This window comes from Rhinopithecus roxellana, chromosome 8 (genome assembly GCF_007565055.1).
Source record: "Rhinopithecus roxellana isolate Shanxi Qingling chromosome 8, ASM756505v1, whole genome shotgun sequence".
NCBI lineage: Eukaryota > Metazoa > Chordata > Mammalia > Primates > Cercopithecidae > Rhinopithecus > Rhinopithecus roxellana.
Window position 1 is genome coordinate 64,494,875 of NC_044556.1, and position 17,262 is coordinate 64,512,136.

General features: G+C 40.8%; 1 protein-coding gene and 1 non-coding gene across 2 annotated transcripts in view; one reads left to right on the forward strand and one right to left on the reverse strand.

The window, feature by feature from the left end:
- The first annotated feature begins 5,183 nt into the window (after nucleotides 1-5,183).
- Nucleotides 5,184-5,392, forward strand: LOC115899316. The gene has a single exon (XR_004059060.1). It is a non-coding gene; the product is annotated as a small nucleolar RNA U3 (small nucleolar RNA).
- Nucleotides 5,393-11,101: 5,709 nt separating this feature from the next.
- The window catches only part of EPRS1 (glutamyl-prolyl-tRNA synthetase 1), a 90,333-nt gene continuing 84,172 nt past the window's right edge, over nucleotides 11,102-17,262 (reverse strand). The window contains exons 31-32 of the mRNA XM_010368075.2: nucleotides 11,556-11,620; nucleotides 11,102-11,460 (exon numbers count right to left, since the gene is read on the reverse strand). Of these exons, the coding sequence (XP_010366377.1) occupies nucleotides 11,310-11,460; nucleotides 11,556-11,620 (216 nt within the window). The 3' untranslated portion in view covers nucleotides 11,102-11,309. The remainder of the gene's footprint in view (nucleotides 11,461-11,555; nucleotides 11,621-17,262) is intronic.

The following is a 17,262-nucleotide window of genomic DNA, read 5'->3' on the forward strand; positions in this document are numbered from 1 at the left end:
TTACCTAAATTGCTTTTCTTATATGCAGGTAAATATTTTATGTCAAGAATAAAGGCAAAATTAGAACTGTTATGTAACAATCAAAAATATAATGGTAATGTCAACACTAATCATTTGAAATCATTTCTCTTGCCTTAAATTTATACTCAGCAATAAAAAATATATATTTGTCTTATATCAAATATGTGAATTTCATGATCTGGAAGCTCTGGTAGTAATTTTCACATGATGATTGATGTAGCCATAGCATAGGGTCTCAATTTAACAACGAATTTTTCTTTACAAAAGATGAGGCTCAAATTCAGTGATTCATTAACTCAAATAAAAATCTAGACTCTAGTTTCTAATTTATTTTTATATTTACCACATCCTATAGATACTCTCATAACGTATGTTCTACCAATAGGAAAATTGAGACAGAGGTAGGATAAAGCACCAGCTCCAACTGACATAATTTATAATGGTAGCAAAAACAGGGAATCAAATAAAAAATGCAACTTAGCCTCTGAGGCCCCCAGACTCAGTTATATAATGCCCCAGCTACTGAGAGAAAACTCTTCAGCATCAAATAAGGAAATATTTGAAATTTTAAAAGATTCATATAAGTTATTATAATTAAATAGTGGATTATCATGTAGTTTAAAGGCTTGCATTGTGATTTAGAAAATAATTTATATTTATCAAGTGCCTACTAAATACTAAATAAGTTACTTAGCATTTCTCTCTGTCCTTATTAACTCCATGTTACAGGTAGGGAAATAGGCTAGGTGAAGTAACTTGACTATTGCCCTGTGCTAGAACCATGATTTGAATCTATTCATGCTATGTGACTTCTTTTATAAAAGAAGCACTGAAAATTTCTCTTCTTTAAGAACTTTCTGATACATATGTACTTACAAACAACTCTTGTGGCAATAAATTAGAGAAACATGATTCCATCTAAAAAATAAGCATCTTTTAGATGTATTGTTCTCTTCCAAGATTTAATTCCATTCTTTTGACAGATAATCTAGTACGTTTGGTACTCACACTTAAGTCTCTCCTAAAGATTCACATGTAAATCGTCCTGTTTCTCAAACAGAACAGATGTATGCAATAAATAAATGCAAATATTTCCTTTCAAAACATAGCCACATTTACCAGACTATCTTCTTTATTTTTTCTCTCTCCATTTTATATACCATTCCTCAAATATATTCCTAACAGTTAATCAGCATACCTGATTGTCTGATACTGTGCTCTATGTAAGTCGGTTATGTAGCCCAGTACTTTTAAACATATTTTATGGAGACATTAAATTTTTTTCTAATTCAAACATAGCCATGTCACATCTGGGTAAACAACAGTGAATCACTTAAAGGAGACTGCCACATCCACTGTCTTTCCAATTGTTCTCTCTGTGGCTATGATTAGTGCCTTTACTTCCCCTCTGCTTGCCTGAAGACACTTTTTCATTCCCTGTGAGTAAAAATTCAAGAAGTCCTCCCAACATTGAAGCAACTTGCTGCTACCCTCACAAGGAACCTCAAACTAAAGGCAACTCTTCTGAGAGAGGTCGATTGTAAAATCACAAGGACAAGAGGCTGACTCAAAGACTCGGGCCCCTTTGGATAGCACCATAAAGGCCCCCTCAGACAGCACGCGCCAGGACTCTCACCAAATTTACTGCCACCCTCTGAGTAGCTATTTACCTGCTTCCATGTCTCCTTGGGGCTTGGGTGCTGCGCAGTAACAGCAGTCCAAGAAGATGACATAGTTAAGAACATTGAAGAACAGACCGATAATTCCAGCACTGAGAACCAGTATTGGCTCCTCTGTCTTCTGGGGATTGATGTACCTTTTGATGGCTTCAACCAGGATGCTGAACATCAGTGCCACCGCAAAAATGGTGTTCCCAAATGCTCCCACAACATCTGCCCGAAGAAAGCCGTACGTGCTCTTCTTGTGCTGTTTTATGTTGCTGGCCCTTACACCAAAAAAACCTATGATCATGGACACTAAGTGGGAAAGGACGGCAAAAGCATCAGAGGCCAAGGAGAGGGAGTTGCCAATGTAAGCGATCACTAGTTCCATCACGAAGAGGAGGATGCTAACGACACACATGAGGATTAAACGGAAGCTTCTTCCGGAGTATCGCCCCATGGCAGCTTGGTGCCCTGGCAGTTCCTCTCCCTTTCTTGGGAAGGCTGAGCTGCTAGGGGAGCAGCTATAGATTCAGTGATTACAACTCCTGAGTAACTCTTCCCTTCAGCCCTCCGGCGCTTGTCATATTTGGAAATCACCTTTTATAGGTTGCTATAAAGCCATAAAACAGTTTAAAGGGCAATTAAGCAAGAGATGTCACATGAGCCAGGATTTATGGAAACACAAGACACTGGCTTCAGATATGGACTTGAGAGACTTTTGTGTGTGTGTGTATGTGTGTTTCATGACAGACATCAAGAGCTTCTGTGGCCTTGAATCATGTAGCTTATCAGTGACTGTGGCCTTTCCAGCTTCCACGCTCCGTGTGTGCAGCAACAGCTCAGGTGAAGCAAGTCATTCGACATAAGCAATTACATCTTGTCCACCTGGTGTGCAGTTTTGAATGCCATTTACTGTGTGAAATAGGGAATATTCTAGCGGTCACTAACCCAGAGAGCAGACCTATAGCAAGTGAAAGCCAAAAGTGAAGCTAGGGTGATTTTTCCACTGCTCCGCCCACTGACCTGGAATAAACAAGTACCCTACTTCCAAACATTCTCTGTAAGACAAAATAAATATTCCTCATATTCAGGAAACCTGTAAACTGGAAGAGCTGAAGATGTAATTCCAGTTAGTTTCCAGGAAGACAGACAAGTAATAATGATTTCACTGACACAAGGAAGTTTTTGTTTTTATTTTTAAAAAATCTTATCTGTCAAACACTCATAGCCTTTAAAGGCCTATCAGTTTCTAAATGACTGAAACAGCAGTGGCCTCTATTGTGAGCAGCCTGACTATTGTCAATCTTTTAAAGAAACACAGAGTGATAATATAATCTCTTTTTCTATCAAATGTGATGTTAATTTTATATGTCAACTTGACTGGTCATTTGGTCAATGACATGCAAGACTTTCTGGCTTTATCTGTGAGTGTGTTTCTGGATGAAATTAACAGTTGGACCAACAGAGTGAATGGAGACTGCCCTCACTAATGTGGGTGGGCCTCCTCCGATCAGTCGAAGCCTGAATAGAATGAAAAGGCTAAGAGGTAGCTCTTCCTGCCTGACTGCCTCCAGCCTGGGACGTTTGTTTTTTCCTGCCTTCAGACTGAAACTGAAACATGGACTCTCTCTGGGTCTTGAGTGTGTGGGTCTTTGATTTGGGCTACACTGTCGGCTCTCCTGGGTCTGTTGCCTACTGATTCACCATCAATCTTGGGACTTCTTAGCCTTTTAATCATGTGAACTAATTGTTTATAATGCATCTCTCTCTCTCTCTCTCTCTCTCTCTCTCTCTCTCTCTCTCTCTCTCTCTCTCTATATATATATATATATATATATATATATGCCCAGCCAATTATCAAGAATTTTTAAGCCAGGCTTGATGGTGTGCATCTGTAAGCCCAACATTTTGGAAAGCCAAAGTGGGAAGATATATATATATATAACTATCTGTGTACCTTGCATACACAGTCTCATTGGTTCTGTTTCTCTGGAGAACAGTGGCTAATAGTCTTTGACTAAAACCTGACAATTTAGACAGTAGCCCTAACAGTTCCCATAGTATCATATAAATTATGTCCAACTCAGTTAATATTCTGACAGTTAGACTTCCAATACAACCACATTGTGAAGATTATTGCTCTAAGACTAGCTCATTCATCCATTCATGCCACAAATACTTACTGAGTGCCGACATGCTGGACAGAGTTCTAGGCTCCAAAGAGACAGCAATCAATAAAACAGGCAAAAATCTCTGCCCTTATGAAGCTTGTATGCTAGTGATTGGTGGGGGGAGATAAATGACTAACAAAATAAATTATGAAATGTATTGAATATTAAAATGGTGATAAGTATGATGAAGACACATAAAGCAGGGGAAAGAATGTCAGCATAGGTATGGATTGTAATTTTAAATAAAATGGTCAGGGAAGAATTTACTCAGATATTCTTCGAATAAAGATCTGAAGGAGGTAAGAAACTAAACCACACAGACATCTGAAGGAAGATCTTTCTGGGCAGAAGGAACAAGGAGCATGGGACTTCAAGGGACACTAAAGAGGTCAGCAGGGCTGGAGAGGAGTAACGAGGGGGATGAGAAAGAGATGAAGCCAGAGAGGTGATGGAGCAGGGGCAGATCATGTGGGGCCCTGAGATGGAAGAATATTGAGCAGAAGAATGAGGAGGTCCTGTATATGTTTTAAAGGAATCACTGGATGTGTCTGAGATTACATGAAAGCAGAGAGACCAGTTAGGAGGCTCCTGCAATAATCTAGATGAGATTGTGGTTTAGACTAGGTGTAAAGTGGAAACACAAAGGCAGGACTGGCTACATAATTCATGCATTCTACTGCAAAATGAAAAAGCAGGTTCCCGTGTTCAAAAATTGTCAATAATTTTTTATTTTTTGAGATAGTCATGCTCTATCATCCAGTCTGGAGTGCAGTGGAACAGTCTCTACTCACTGCAATCTCCACCTCCTGGTTTCAAGTGATTCTTGTGCCTCAGCCTCCCAAGTAGCTGGAACTACAGGCATAAGCCACTGCGCCCAGGTAATTTTTGTATTTTTAGCAGACGCAGGGTTCCACCATGTTGCCCAGGCTGGTCTGGAACTCCTGGCTTCAAGTGATCTGTCTGCCTTGGCCTCTCAAAGTGCTGCGATTACAGGGGTAAGCCACCATGCCCAGCCAATTATCAAGAATTTTTAAGCCAGTCTTGATGGTGTGCATCTGTAAGCCCAACATTTTGGGAAGCCAAAGTGGGAAGATCGCTTGAGGCCCAGAGTTCAAGATCAGTCTGGGCAACATAGCAAGGGTCTGCATCTACAAAAAAAAAAAAAAAAAAAAAAAAAAATTAATTACCCAGGCATGGTGGCATGCTCCCTGTTGTCCCAGTTATTTGGCAGACAAGTAGGCGAGAGGATTGCTTGAGCCGAAAAGTTTGAGGCTGCAGTGAGCTATGATTGTGCCACTAAACTCCAGCCTGGGGGACAGAGGAAGACTTTATCCGCCTGTCCCCTGACCCCAAAAAAGGAAAAAGAAGAGTTTTTAAATGGTGCAGCCCCAGAATCCATGAGAAGGAGGTTCAGTATTCTCTCCTGAGCGTGAAGTTGGCTCTTGGCGTTGCTTCACTGCAACTGCTATTTGCCATTGATGATTGTTCCTCTCTTCCTCTGAGAGAGTAAGAGGGAGAGGATGCTGTCTGAGTGGTTTCTCTTAAAATAAATAAATAAACAATAAATAAAATGGTGCAACCACTAGAGAAAACAATATAGCAGTTCCCTAAAACTTAAAAATAGAATTGCCATATGATCTAGCAATTCCACTTCTGAGTATAAAAACTTGAACAGATTTGACAGCAGGGCCCTGAAGAGGTATGTGTACCCCATGTTCATAGCATCACTCACAATAGCCAAAAAGCAGAAGCAATCCAAGTGTCCATCAACAGATGAAAGAATTTTTTTTTAACGGGGTCATATACATACAAGGACATATTATTCCACCTTAAAAGGAAGAATTCCAATACATGCTAAAACATAGATAAACCTTGAGGATATTTGCTAGGTAAAATAAATGAGCCACAAAAAGACAAATATTGTATGAGTCCACTTGTATTAGTTATCTACAGTCAAGTCCAAATTCACAAAAATGGAAGGGAGAATGATGGTTGCCAGGGGCTGAAAGGAAGCTGACACGGGGCAGTTGTTTAATGGGTACAGATTTCGGTTTTGCAAGGATAAAAAAAGATGAGACTGGTTGCACAACTATGTGGATATACTTAACACTACTGAACTGTACACTTAAAAATGGTTATGACAGTAAATGTTGTGTTATATGTATTTTACCATACTCCAATTTTTAAAAATTATTAATAATTTCAAGACAGCAACAGCAGAGCACTAAACCAGGCACAGAGCCTGGTGCAACTGCTCAGGTCACACACACATGAAGCTGGCTGGTATCCAGGAGATTTTGAAGTTAGAGTCAACAGCATGTGCTGAGTAATTAAACGTAAGGTATGAGAGGCAATAGTCAAGACGGCACTAGGGGCTGGGCACGGTAGCTCATGCCTGTAATCCCAGCACTTTGGGAGGTCAAGGTGGTTGGATAGCTTGAGCCCAGGAGTTCGAGACCAGCCTGGGCATCATGGTGAAACCCCTATCTCTACAAAAAATGGAAAAATTAGCTGGGCATGGTTGTACCCCTGTAGTCCCAGCTACTCGGGAGGCTGAGGCACAAGAATCGGTTGAATTTGGAATATGGAGGTTGCAGTGAGCCGAGATCACACCACTGCAATCCAGCCTGGTGGCAACAGAGTAAGACTCTGTCTCCAAAACAACAACAACAACAAAGATGGCACTAGGGTTTTGACCTGGAAGAGTGATGTTGCAACTGAGATGAAGGTAAGATGAAGTTGACTGTTGCAGGAGCAGCATGGAGTGAGGGGTGGAAATGATGTTAAGTTTGGGGTATTTATTAGATATCCAAGTTGAAATGCTAGTTGGGAGTTGAATAAGCCTGCAGTTCAGGGGAGGGTGAACTTGGGAGTTGATAATTTATAATATTAAAGGTCACAAGACTGGATGAGGCCACCAAGAAAATGTGAAGAGAAGAAAGTATGAAGAGGTGAGAAGGAAGGACTAGGGAGAGAAAAGAAAAAATAGGAGAGTATAGTGTTTTGAAGGCCAAGGAAGAATGTGTTTCAAAGAGGAGGATCAGCCGAATTAAGTGCTGAGAGGGCAAAAGCAAAATGAGGGCTGGAAATGCCGATGGGATTGCACATTATGGAGGCCATTGGTGATCTTCACAAGAGTGGTTTCAGGGGAGTGCTGAGGGTAAATGAGATGGGGGCTCAAGAGAATGGAGAAGAGAAATTGGAGCTGGCAAGTGCAGATAATCCTTTCAATGAGTTTTGCTCTACACTGAAAGGGATGTGGAGACAAGAAAGGGTATTTTTAGGCTGGGAAAAATAACAGCATGTTTGTAAGCTGATGGAAAGAACCAGGAGAGAAAGAAAACCTGATGATACATAGGGGAGAATTGCTGATGTGCCACGACTGAGAAGGCAAGAGGGGATGAGATTTAGTGCACACGTGGAGGGGCTGGCATCCATTCTGAGAACAGACAGTTCACCTGAAACAGCAGAGAAAGTGAAATGTATAGACATGAGTAGGTGGGTAGATGTGGTGGGAGGTCCCAGATGTTCTATCCTTATTGCCTCTGTCGTCTCAGTGAAAGAAATCAAGATGATCAACTGAAAGTCAGAAAAAGGAAGCATTTGTATTTGAGGAGAGAAAGGTATGAAATAATTGTCTAGAAGAGTGAGAGAATGAATCAGGGAAATATGGTACAATTACATATTTACCCGCATATAAAGTAATACTGATACTATCATCATCACCAGTTCCTGTATCCCTCAGTCTCCTCATCAACAGGTATTTCATCACAAAATTTGGTTTTGGTGACATACTTCAAATATATTTTGAAATATCCTTATTACATGATGCTTTTTAAATATTAATAAAATATTTTATATCATTTCAGTACTATTGATGTTCCAAACTCATACGTTTTCTAGTAAAATTGAACAAAGACATTGGTTTAAAATTGCCTACTGACCACAAGATGAATATGGTTCTACCTGTTATTTTAAGCCTGACGGTGTGGCAGAGTAATTTTCCAGGCATTATCTCAGCTACAAAGTTCTCGGCATGTTGCCACCGGTGACGGGGATAATCTCATGATTAGATAAAAAGACCCTCTTAGTCAGGGTCACCCAGACTATGGCCTCTTACTGACAACACTTAGCCCAATTCAGTGCCCCATCTCACTTTCCACCGAGTGACTGCCTAATTTGGCATCTCACACAGAACTACTGCAAGGAGATACAGCCGAGAAAAAGAAATATTTCGCTTTACTCACCACTGTATCCTCTGGCACTGTGCACAGAGCAGCCACTCAAATTTGTTAAATGGCTAGCACTTTCTAGACATAGTAAAAGTGACAAGCAAAGAACCAAAGTTATGTTTGAAAATAACAGGGTAGTGGTAGCTACTTCCCCCAACTGTTTGATGGTACTGGCAACCCCTGAACACCACAGTTATATGGCAGATAACTAATAACTAGAGTCAGATGTAAATAGGGTGATCTGTCCACTCTCCGTTCAAAATGCCTTCCTCCTTGCTTGCTTTGTGAATGTTCTGATGCTGCTATTCTCAAGACTTAAATCCTCTTCACTGGCAAGCCAACCATTATTGTCCAATTCTCATTAAGGATTCGTGTGATTTACTGGCATAATGAAAAACTGTATTAAACACACTCTCATGGATGAACTAGAAATTGCTAAGATGTAATGTAGTACACTGGCCCCAGTGAATGGAGTCAGTAGTAAATATGCCTTGACCTGCTTTCTTTTAGCTGCAAGGAACACAAGGCATATAATCACAAACTATCAGTCATACATCTAGTTTACAGCTGTCACTTGCAAATAAAATCGTGTTCATTTCATTCAGGTTCATGTACTCTTTTGAAAAGCACAGACATCCGAGAAAATATTTTGATATTTTAGCTGAACCTCAACTTACGAAAAAAAGCCAATTTGCCAGAGGTACATTTTGGGTAAAGGATTCCCTGCTTAACAAAAATACTTAATGTAGAGTTTCTTTAAATAGTGACTTCTTTTAAAGCAGCAAACTTCAAGCTTTTCTGTGGTTAGCGCTACTCATCTGAAGTTTCAAAACGTAATACTAAGGATTTGTCTTTGCACCAGAGATGGCCACCTCCTCCAAAATGGCCAGTGGCTACAGGGAAAAATGTGAATAACCTCTAATATACTTTTCAGGCTTTTATCATGGACTGGTTAAAACAAAAAAGCCTTGTCCCCTAAAAGCATTTATGTTGGTTTGCAGAAAAACAATTAGCAGCTAAAGTAACTACTATAACTAGAATTATATATTAGAAGCAACTTCCAGTTGACCCTACATAATGGCCATAACCAACAGCTATTTATTCTGTGCTGGGCATTGTTTTAACTGCCTTCCTCTATGAGGTAGAGTAACTGAGAAGCTGTTAGACTTTTCTCCATTTTATAACTGAACTTAGGCAGTTTATGTATACACTAAGAAGGCAAAGCATTCTAACTGCCATAAAGGAATACAAAATTATGATTCTGAGTACAAAAATGTGACTATATATATTTCAGTCAATTGAAATCAATTTCACTAACTTAGGTATATGAATACACATACTCAAGACATGAGTCTTGAAAGCATGCTCTATTTAGTTTGCTTTCAACTGACAATTTCCTACCAATGTTAAGAACAGTTCTTGTGTTCTTATACAGTTTGTACTTTTGTTCTTTTGCATCTCTTGTTCCCTCTACCTAGAATGTCCTTCCTCCTTCCTCTACCTATTGAAATTGTACTCATCCTTCAAAGCACAGCTCAAAATGCAAGTCCTTTCTGATGCATTTTCCTATACTGGTGTATTTATCACTACCAAGTGTAAAAGCATATTGGAAGAGATTTACCAAGTGGACTGGAAATATTGGTAAAAGATTGACCAACTGGACTAGAAATGGGGGAGGAAAGGCATTTTCCCAGCAAAGGGCACAGGCAGGAAATAGCATGTTGTTTACAGGAAACCCCAAATTGTTAGGCTGCAAAGGACTTTGCTGGATTGAAAAGGAAACTAGATGGGCTAGTTTAATCTTTTAAGTGATGGTGAACCACAGAGGGGTGTTAAGGGGAAGAAAAAATTCTTAATAAACTGTTAGGGAAAAGAAAAACAACACTGTGAAAATGTGGACTGGACTTGTGATGAGACTGGAGTCTACTGCAGTAATCAGCACAAGAGGTACCAAGGCCTGCAGGCAATCCACAGGTTTTTGGAAGGGAAGACCCAGGAAGAATGAGAGATAATAGCAACATGTTCTGCTGGCCGAGTAAGTATGGATGATGGTGTTGGAGGGACTGCCCAGGGGGGCTCCCAGGTTTCTGGTTTGGGTTATGAGGAACATTTTGGCAATGCTAATCTTCCAGGCAGGAAATACTGTAGGAGGAGGTCTGGGGGTAAAGGGTGAAATGAGGTTTTTGGGACATGTTGACCTGAATGGCTGATGGGACACTCAAGAGAATTCAGTATGCAGTTGGAATAGGTCTAGAACTCAGACCTACAGATAAAAATATTGGAGTCATTAGCCTATTAATGCTATTTGGAACTGTGGGATTAGATGAGGCTGATTAGGCACGAGAAGACGGCCAAATATGGAAGTTTAGTAAACCAATGTGGAAGAGGCATACCAAGGAAGAAAAGCCAGTGAAAAACATGGAACTAAAAAGGGTCAGAGATGTAGGAGGGCAGGTCATAGGAATAATTAAAAAACAACAACAACAACAACAACAGAAGTATCAAATGCAACAGAGTGATATGGTAAGACATGAAACTAGGAAGTCAACATGAACTTTGCTCAGGAGCATCCTTCATGATTTCAGTGAAAACAGTGCTATGGTGGGGGCAGAAGGGTGAGGAAAAGTAGAAAGTAAAAAGTAGAAAGGAGGAGGGCTTATCACTCTTTCAGACAGAAACTGTAACCCTTATTTCAAAGACCTGATAGTAACTAGAGAAAGACAGAAGTTCAAGGGAAATCTTTATTATTGTTGCTTTTTCCATTTGTGGGTTTGCTTTGTTTTTTAAACAGAAAGATTCAGGGCAATTTCAGATTCTGTATTAGGAGCTATGGAAAGAAAGTGCTTCAAGACCTATCAATGTAGGGTGTATCCGGTGGTTCAGGGTCTGAGACATGTTGGGAGTGCTCAGATCAACAACGGATATCTGGCTTTCAATTGTCTTCATCTCTTTGTAGAAATTTCTTCGTAGTACATAATGCAGGCATTTCAGAAACAAATGAATACAAAAACCATATTAGTTCATGATATTTATTACTGGGGTTGTTTACTGAAAAGTATTTTATCCACTGTTAACTTAGGCATAAGAATAATTGTCTCGTGTGACTTCATTTTATAACTTTTACTTTTTAAAAAAATCATAAAACGGTCTGTATCTGAGAAGATACTAATATCAATGTTTTAAAAAGTGAGGGGAGTTGAAGAGGGGGGTTTTTTCATCCCTCAGTAGCTGCGACCAAATAAGGTGTAGAACTTGGCAGGGTTCTTGCCACAGACACATTTGGCTCCAGGCTGCAGTTCACAGAGTGGTTTGAAGGGGATGCAAAGGCTTTTAGCTCCCATGGATGGAGCACCAGGTTCAAGATCTTGATCCCTGAAATTAATAACAAATAAGAATTCCATTCATTTATGGTGCACATTGCTATTCCTTTCCATTGCAATAAAGTTTTACCAGTTAATTAGGTTTACCTGGCAGTGGTCTTTTTGATCCAGTCCTCACAGTCAATTTCCCCACAGAATGGAATCTGAACAATCTAATTATGAAAAGGAGAAGTATTCAGTATTTATAACTCCTTCAATTCTATTCTGTAGAAGGAACATTTGAGTTCTATATTAAACTTGCAAGCAAAAAGGATAGGTCTCCCAGTCTTTTTTCAGGCCATGATACCTCTGCAAACCTGCTAGGAACTTTGCTCAGTTATAAAAGATAGGAAAAAATGTTTTTCCACTATCCAAAACCCACGCTCACAGTACAACAAGACACAACAAAGACATCTTTGCAGTAACCTCAAATCTCCCCATAAACTGGCTACAACATAGTGGCTGAAACGAATTTGAACTCCAGTTATATCTCCCTCATTTCAAACCTGGACTACACCTGCTCCACCTATCTAAATGGTTATCAGGAGGATAAAAGGAACATCAAAATTAGCAAACTGATTTTTAACGTGTTGTTAACAATAACAATTAACAATCAGGCAAACTTCACTTTATGACACAATGTTCCTAATGTGTTATAAAGGTAAGTGGATCATTTTTAAAGTCCAAAAATAATTTTGTGTAAGGAAAAAAAAAAAGCCTTTCAATTTTTCTTTCTTAGACTACGTAAAACAAAGGCCAAATCAAGATACTTAGGATTTTAAGTTTTAAATTCACCATGTGTTTGAAAATCTCTAGCTCTGGGTTTTCTTTAAATAAAATGTGGATGTTAGACTAGACAAGTATTAAAACAAAAATTTTTTTTGAGACACAATCTCACTCTGTCACCCAGGATGGAGTACAGTGGCACAATCTTGGCTCATTGCCACCTCTGCCTCTTGAGTTCCAGCAATTCTTGTGCCCCAGCCTCCCAGCGTATCTGGAATTATAGGCATGTGCCACCATGCCCAGCTAATTTTTGTAATTTTAGTAGAGATGGGGCTTCTCCATGCTGGCCAGGTTGGTCTCAAACTCCTGGCCTCAAGCAGTCCGCCTGCCTCGGCCTCCCAAAGTGCTGGAATTACAGGCGTGAGCCACCAGGTCCAGCCAACAAATATTAAAATTTCTCCTAGTTGTGAATGCTAATTTTTAAAGCATGTCTACTTCAAAATGAGGTTTGTCTGCAATAACAATCATGTAGTAGCCCTACAAAATATTCCTGGAGAGTTAATGAGGGGAATAGCAAAGTTGTGAATATCTCCACATATTAGAAATATAGTGTAAAACAGCTGAAAACCTAGAGATCTATGAAAATGGAGACCCAAGAGACATCAGCAGTAACAGCAACATGCTTCCAGCCTCCTCAGCAGCTTCTCATCAACTATTCCCAGCTACACAGTCCATACTCGAGTTCCTCCTGCAAACCCTTCCTTGCACTTGGGATTTCGTTTAACATGTTTCAAAAGACATCTCTTAGAAGTGAATAGAGATTAGGAAATTACAGAAAAACAAGTAATTCATTAGGTGAACATTAATGCAGGGTGATGAAGCGTTCGTTATCTAGGTAACTTATGCTCCTTCAGTAAAATGTAATAGCCTAATTCCCAAAGTTGATGAACTGTCTTTTTGATAATCTGGGTTAACACAATAAAGAGGTGGTAAATTTTCAGGTAGGCACCACACAGTGCCTGGCTTTTTAAAAAGACCAAACAAGGCCTGGTGCAGTGGCTCACGCCTGTAATCCCAGCACTTTGGGAGGCCGAGGTGGGTGGATTGCCAGAGGTCAGATTGCCTGTGGTCAGGAGTTCAAGACCAGCCTGGCCAATATGGTGAAACCTTGTCTCTACTAAAAATACAAAAATTAGCTGGGCGTGGTGGCACATGCCTGTAGTCCCAGCTGCTTGGGAGGCTGAGGCAGGAGAATCGCTTGAACCTAGGAGGCGGAGGTTGCAGTGAGCTGAGATCATGCTGAGAGCAGCCTGGGTGACAGAGCGAGACTCCGTCTCAAAACAAAAACATAACAAAGAAACATAGACAGGGGCGGAGCAAAATGGCCAAATAGGAACAGCTCCAGTCTCCAGCTCCCAGCCCGAGCGACACAGAAGACAGGTGATTTCTGCATTTTCAACTGAGGTACTGGGTTCATCTCACTAGGGAGTGCCGGACAATCGGTGCTGGTCAGCTGCTGCACCCCGACCAGCGAGAGCTGAAGCAGAGCGAGACATCGCCTTACCTGTGAAGCGCAAAGGGGAAGGGAATCCCTTTTCCTAGCCAGGGGAACTGAGACACACAACACCAGGAAAATCGGGTAACTCCCACCCCAATACTGTGCTTTACCAAGGGTCTTAGCAAATGGGCACACCAGGAGATTATGTCCCACACCTGGCCGGGAAGGTCCCAACCACACGGAGCCTCCCTCATTACTAGCACAGCAGTCTGCGATCTAATGGCAACGCAGCAGCGAGGCTGGGGGAGGGGCGCGCATCATTGCTGAGGCTTAAGTAGGTAAACAAAGCCGCAGGGAAGCTCGAACTGGGTGGAGCTCACAGCAGCTCAAAGAGGTCTGCCTGACTCTGTAGACTCCACCTCTGGGGACAGGGCACAGCTAAACAACAACAACAACAACAACAACAACAAAAGCAGCAGAAACCTCTGCAGACGCAAAAGACTCTGTCTGACAGCTTTGAAGAGAGCAGTGGCTCTACCAACACGGAGGTTGAGATCTGAGATCGGACAGACTGCCTGCTCAAGTGGGTCCCTGACCCCTGAGTAGCCTAACTGGGAGACATCTCTGACTAGGGGCAGACCGACACCCCACACCTCACATGGTGGAGTACACCCCTGAGAGGAAGCTTCCAAAGTAAGAATCAGACAGGTAAACTCGCTGTTCAGCAATATTCTATCTTCTGCAGCCTCTGCTGCTGATACCCAGGCAAACAGGGTCTGGAGTGGACCTCAAGCAATCTCCAACAGACCTACAGCTGAGGGTCCTGACTAGTAGAAGGAAAACTATCAAACAGGAAGAACACCTATACCAAAACCCCATCAGTACGTCACCATCATCAAAGACCAGAGGCAGATAAAACCACAAAGATGGGGAAAAAGCAGAGCAGAAAAGCTGGAAATTCAAAACATAAGAGCGCATCTCCTCCTGCAAAGGAGCGCAGCTCATTGCCAGGAATGGATAAAAGCTGGACGGAGAATGACTTTGACGAGATGAGAGAAGAAGGCCTCAGTCCATCAAACTTCTCAGGGCTAAAGGAGGAATTACGTACCCAGCGCAAAGAAACTAAAAATCTTGAAAAAAGAGTGGAAGAATTGATAACTCGAATAATTAATGCAGAGAAGGCCATAAACGAACTGACAGAGATGAACACCATGACACGAGAAATACGTGACAAATGCACAAGTTTCAGTAACCGACTTGATCAACTGGAAAAAAGAGTATCAGCGACTGAGGATCAAATGAATGAAATGAAGCGAGAAGAGAAGTCTAAAGAAAAAAGAGGAAAAAGAAATGAACAAAGCCTGCAAGAAGTATGGGATTATGTAAAAAGACCAAATCTACGTCTGATTGGGGTGCCTGAAGGTGAGGGGGAAAATGGAACCAAGTTGGAAAACACTCTTCAGGATATCATCCAGGAGAACTTCCCCAACCTAGTAGGGCAGGCCAACATTCAAATTCAGGAAATACAGAGAACGCCACAAAGATACTCCTCGAGAAGAGCAACTCCAAGACACATAATTGTCAGATTCACCAAAGTTGAAATGAAGGAAAAAATCTTAAGGGCAGCCAGAGAGAAAGGTCGGGTTACCCATAAAGGGAAGCCCATCAGACTAACAGCAGATCTCTTGGCAGAAACTCTACAAGCCAGAAGAGAGTGGGGGCCAATATTCAACATTCTTAAAGAAAAGAATTTTAAACCCAGAATTTCATATCCAGCCAAACTAAGTTCCCTAAGTGAAGGAGAAATAAAATCCTTTACAGATAAGCAAATGCTTAGAGATTTTGTCACCACCAGGCCTGCCTTACAAGAGGCCCTGAAGGAAGCACTAAACATGCAAAGGAACAACTGGTACCAGCCATTGCAAAAACATGCCAAAATGTAAAGACCATCGAGGCTAGGAAGAAACTGCATCAACTAATGAGCAAAATAATCAGTTAATATCATAATGGCAGGATCAAGTTCACACGTAACAATATTAACCTTAAATGTAAATGGACTAAATGATCCAATTAAAAGACACAGACTGGCAAACTGGATAGAGTCAAGACCCATCAGTGTGCTGTATTCAGGAGACCCATCTCACATGCAGAGACACACATAGGCTCAAAATAAAGGGATGGAGGAAGATCTACCAAGCAAATGGAGAACAACAAAAAAGCAGGGGTTGCAATCCTAGTCTCTGATAAAACAGACTTTAAACCATCAAAGATCAAAAGAGACAAAGAAGGCCATTACATAATGGTAAAGCGATCAATTCAACAGGAAGAGCTAACTATCCTAAATATATATGCGCCCAATACAGGAGCACCCAGATTCATAAAGCAAGTCCTTAGAGACCTACAAAGAGACATAGACTCCCATACAATAATAATGGGAGACTTCAACACCCCACTGTCGACATTAGACAGATCAACGAGACAGAAAGTTAACAAGGATATCCAGGAATTGAACTCATCTCTGCAGCAAGCAGACCTAATAGACATCTACAGAACTCTCCACCCCAAATCAACAGAATATACATTCTTCTCAGCACCACATCACACTTATTCCAAAATTGACCACATAATTGGAAGTAAAGCACCCCTCAGCAAATGTACAAGAACAGAAATGATAACAAACTGTCTCTCAGACCACAGTGCAATCAAACTAGAACTCAGGACTAAGAAACTCAATCAAAACCGCTCAACTACATGGAAACTGAATAACCTGCTCCTGAATGACTACTGGGTACATAACGAAATGAAGGCAGAAATAAAGATGTTCTTTGAAACCAATGAGAACAAAGATACAACATACCAGAATCTCTGGGACACATTTAAAGTAGTGTGTAGAGGGAAATTTATAGCACTAAATGCCCACAAGAGAAAGCAGGAAAGATCTAAAATTGACACTCTAACATCACAATTAAAAGAACTAGAGAGGCAAGAGCAAACACATTCAAAAGCTAGCAGAAGGCAAGAAATAACTAAGATCAGAGCAGAACTGAAGGAGATAGAGACACAAAAAACCCTCCAAAAAATCAATGAATCCAGGAGTTGGTTTTTTGAAAAGATCAACAAAATTGATAGACCACTAGCAAGACTAATAAAGAAGAAAAGAGAGAAGAATGAAATAGACGCAATAAAAAATGATAAAGGGGATATCACCACCAACCCCACAGAAATACAAACTACCATCAGAGAATACTATAAACACCTCTAGGCAAATCAACTAGAAAATCTAGAAGAAATGGATAAGTTCCTGGACGCTTACACTCTCCCAAGACTAAACCAGGAAGAACCTGAATCCCTGAATAGACCAATAGCAGGCTCTGAAATTGAGGCAATAATTAATAGCCTACCAACCAAAAAAGTCCAGGACCAGATGGATTCACAGCTGAATTCTACCAGAGGTACAAGGAGGAGCTGGTACCATTCCTTCTGAAACTATTCCAATCAATTGAAAAAGAGGGAATCCTCCCTAACTCATTTTATGAGGCCAACATCATCCTGATACCAAAGCCTGGCAGAGACACAACAAAAAAAGAGAAT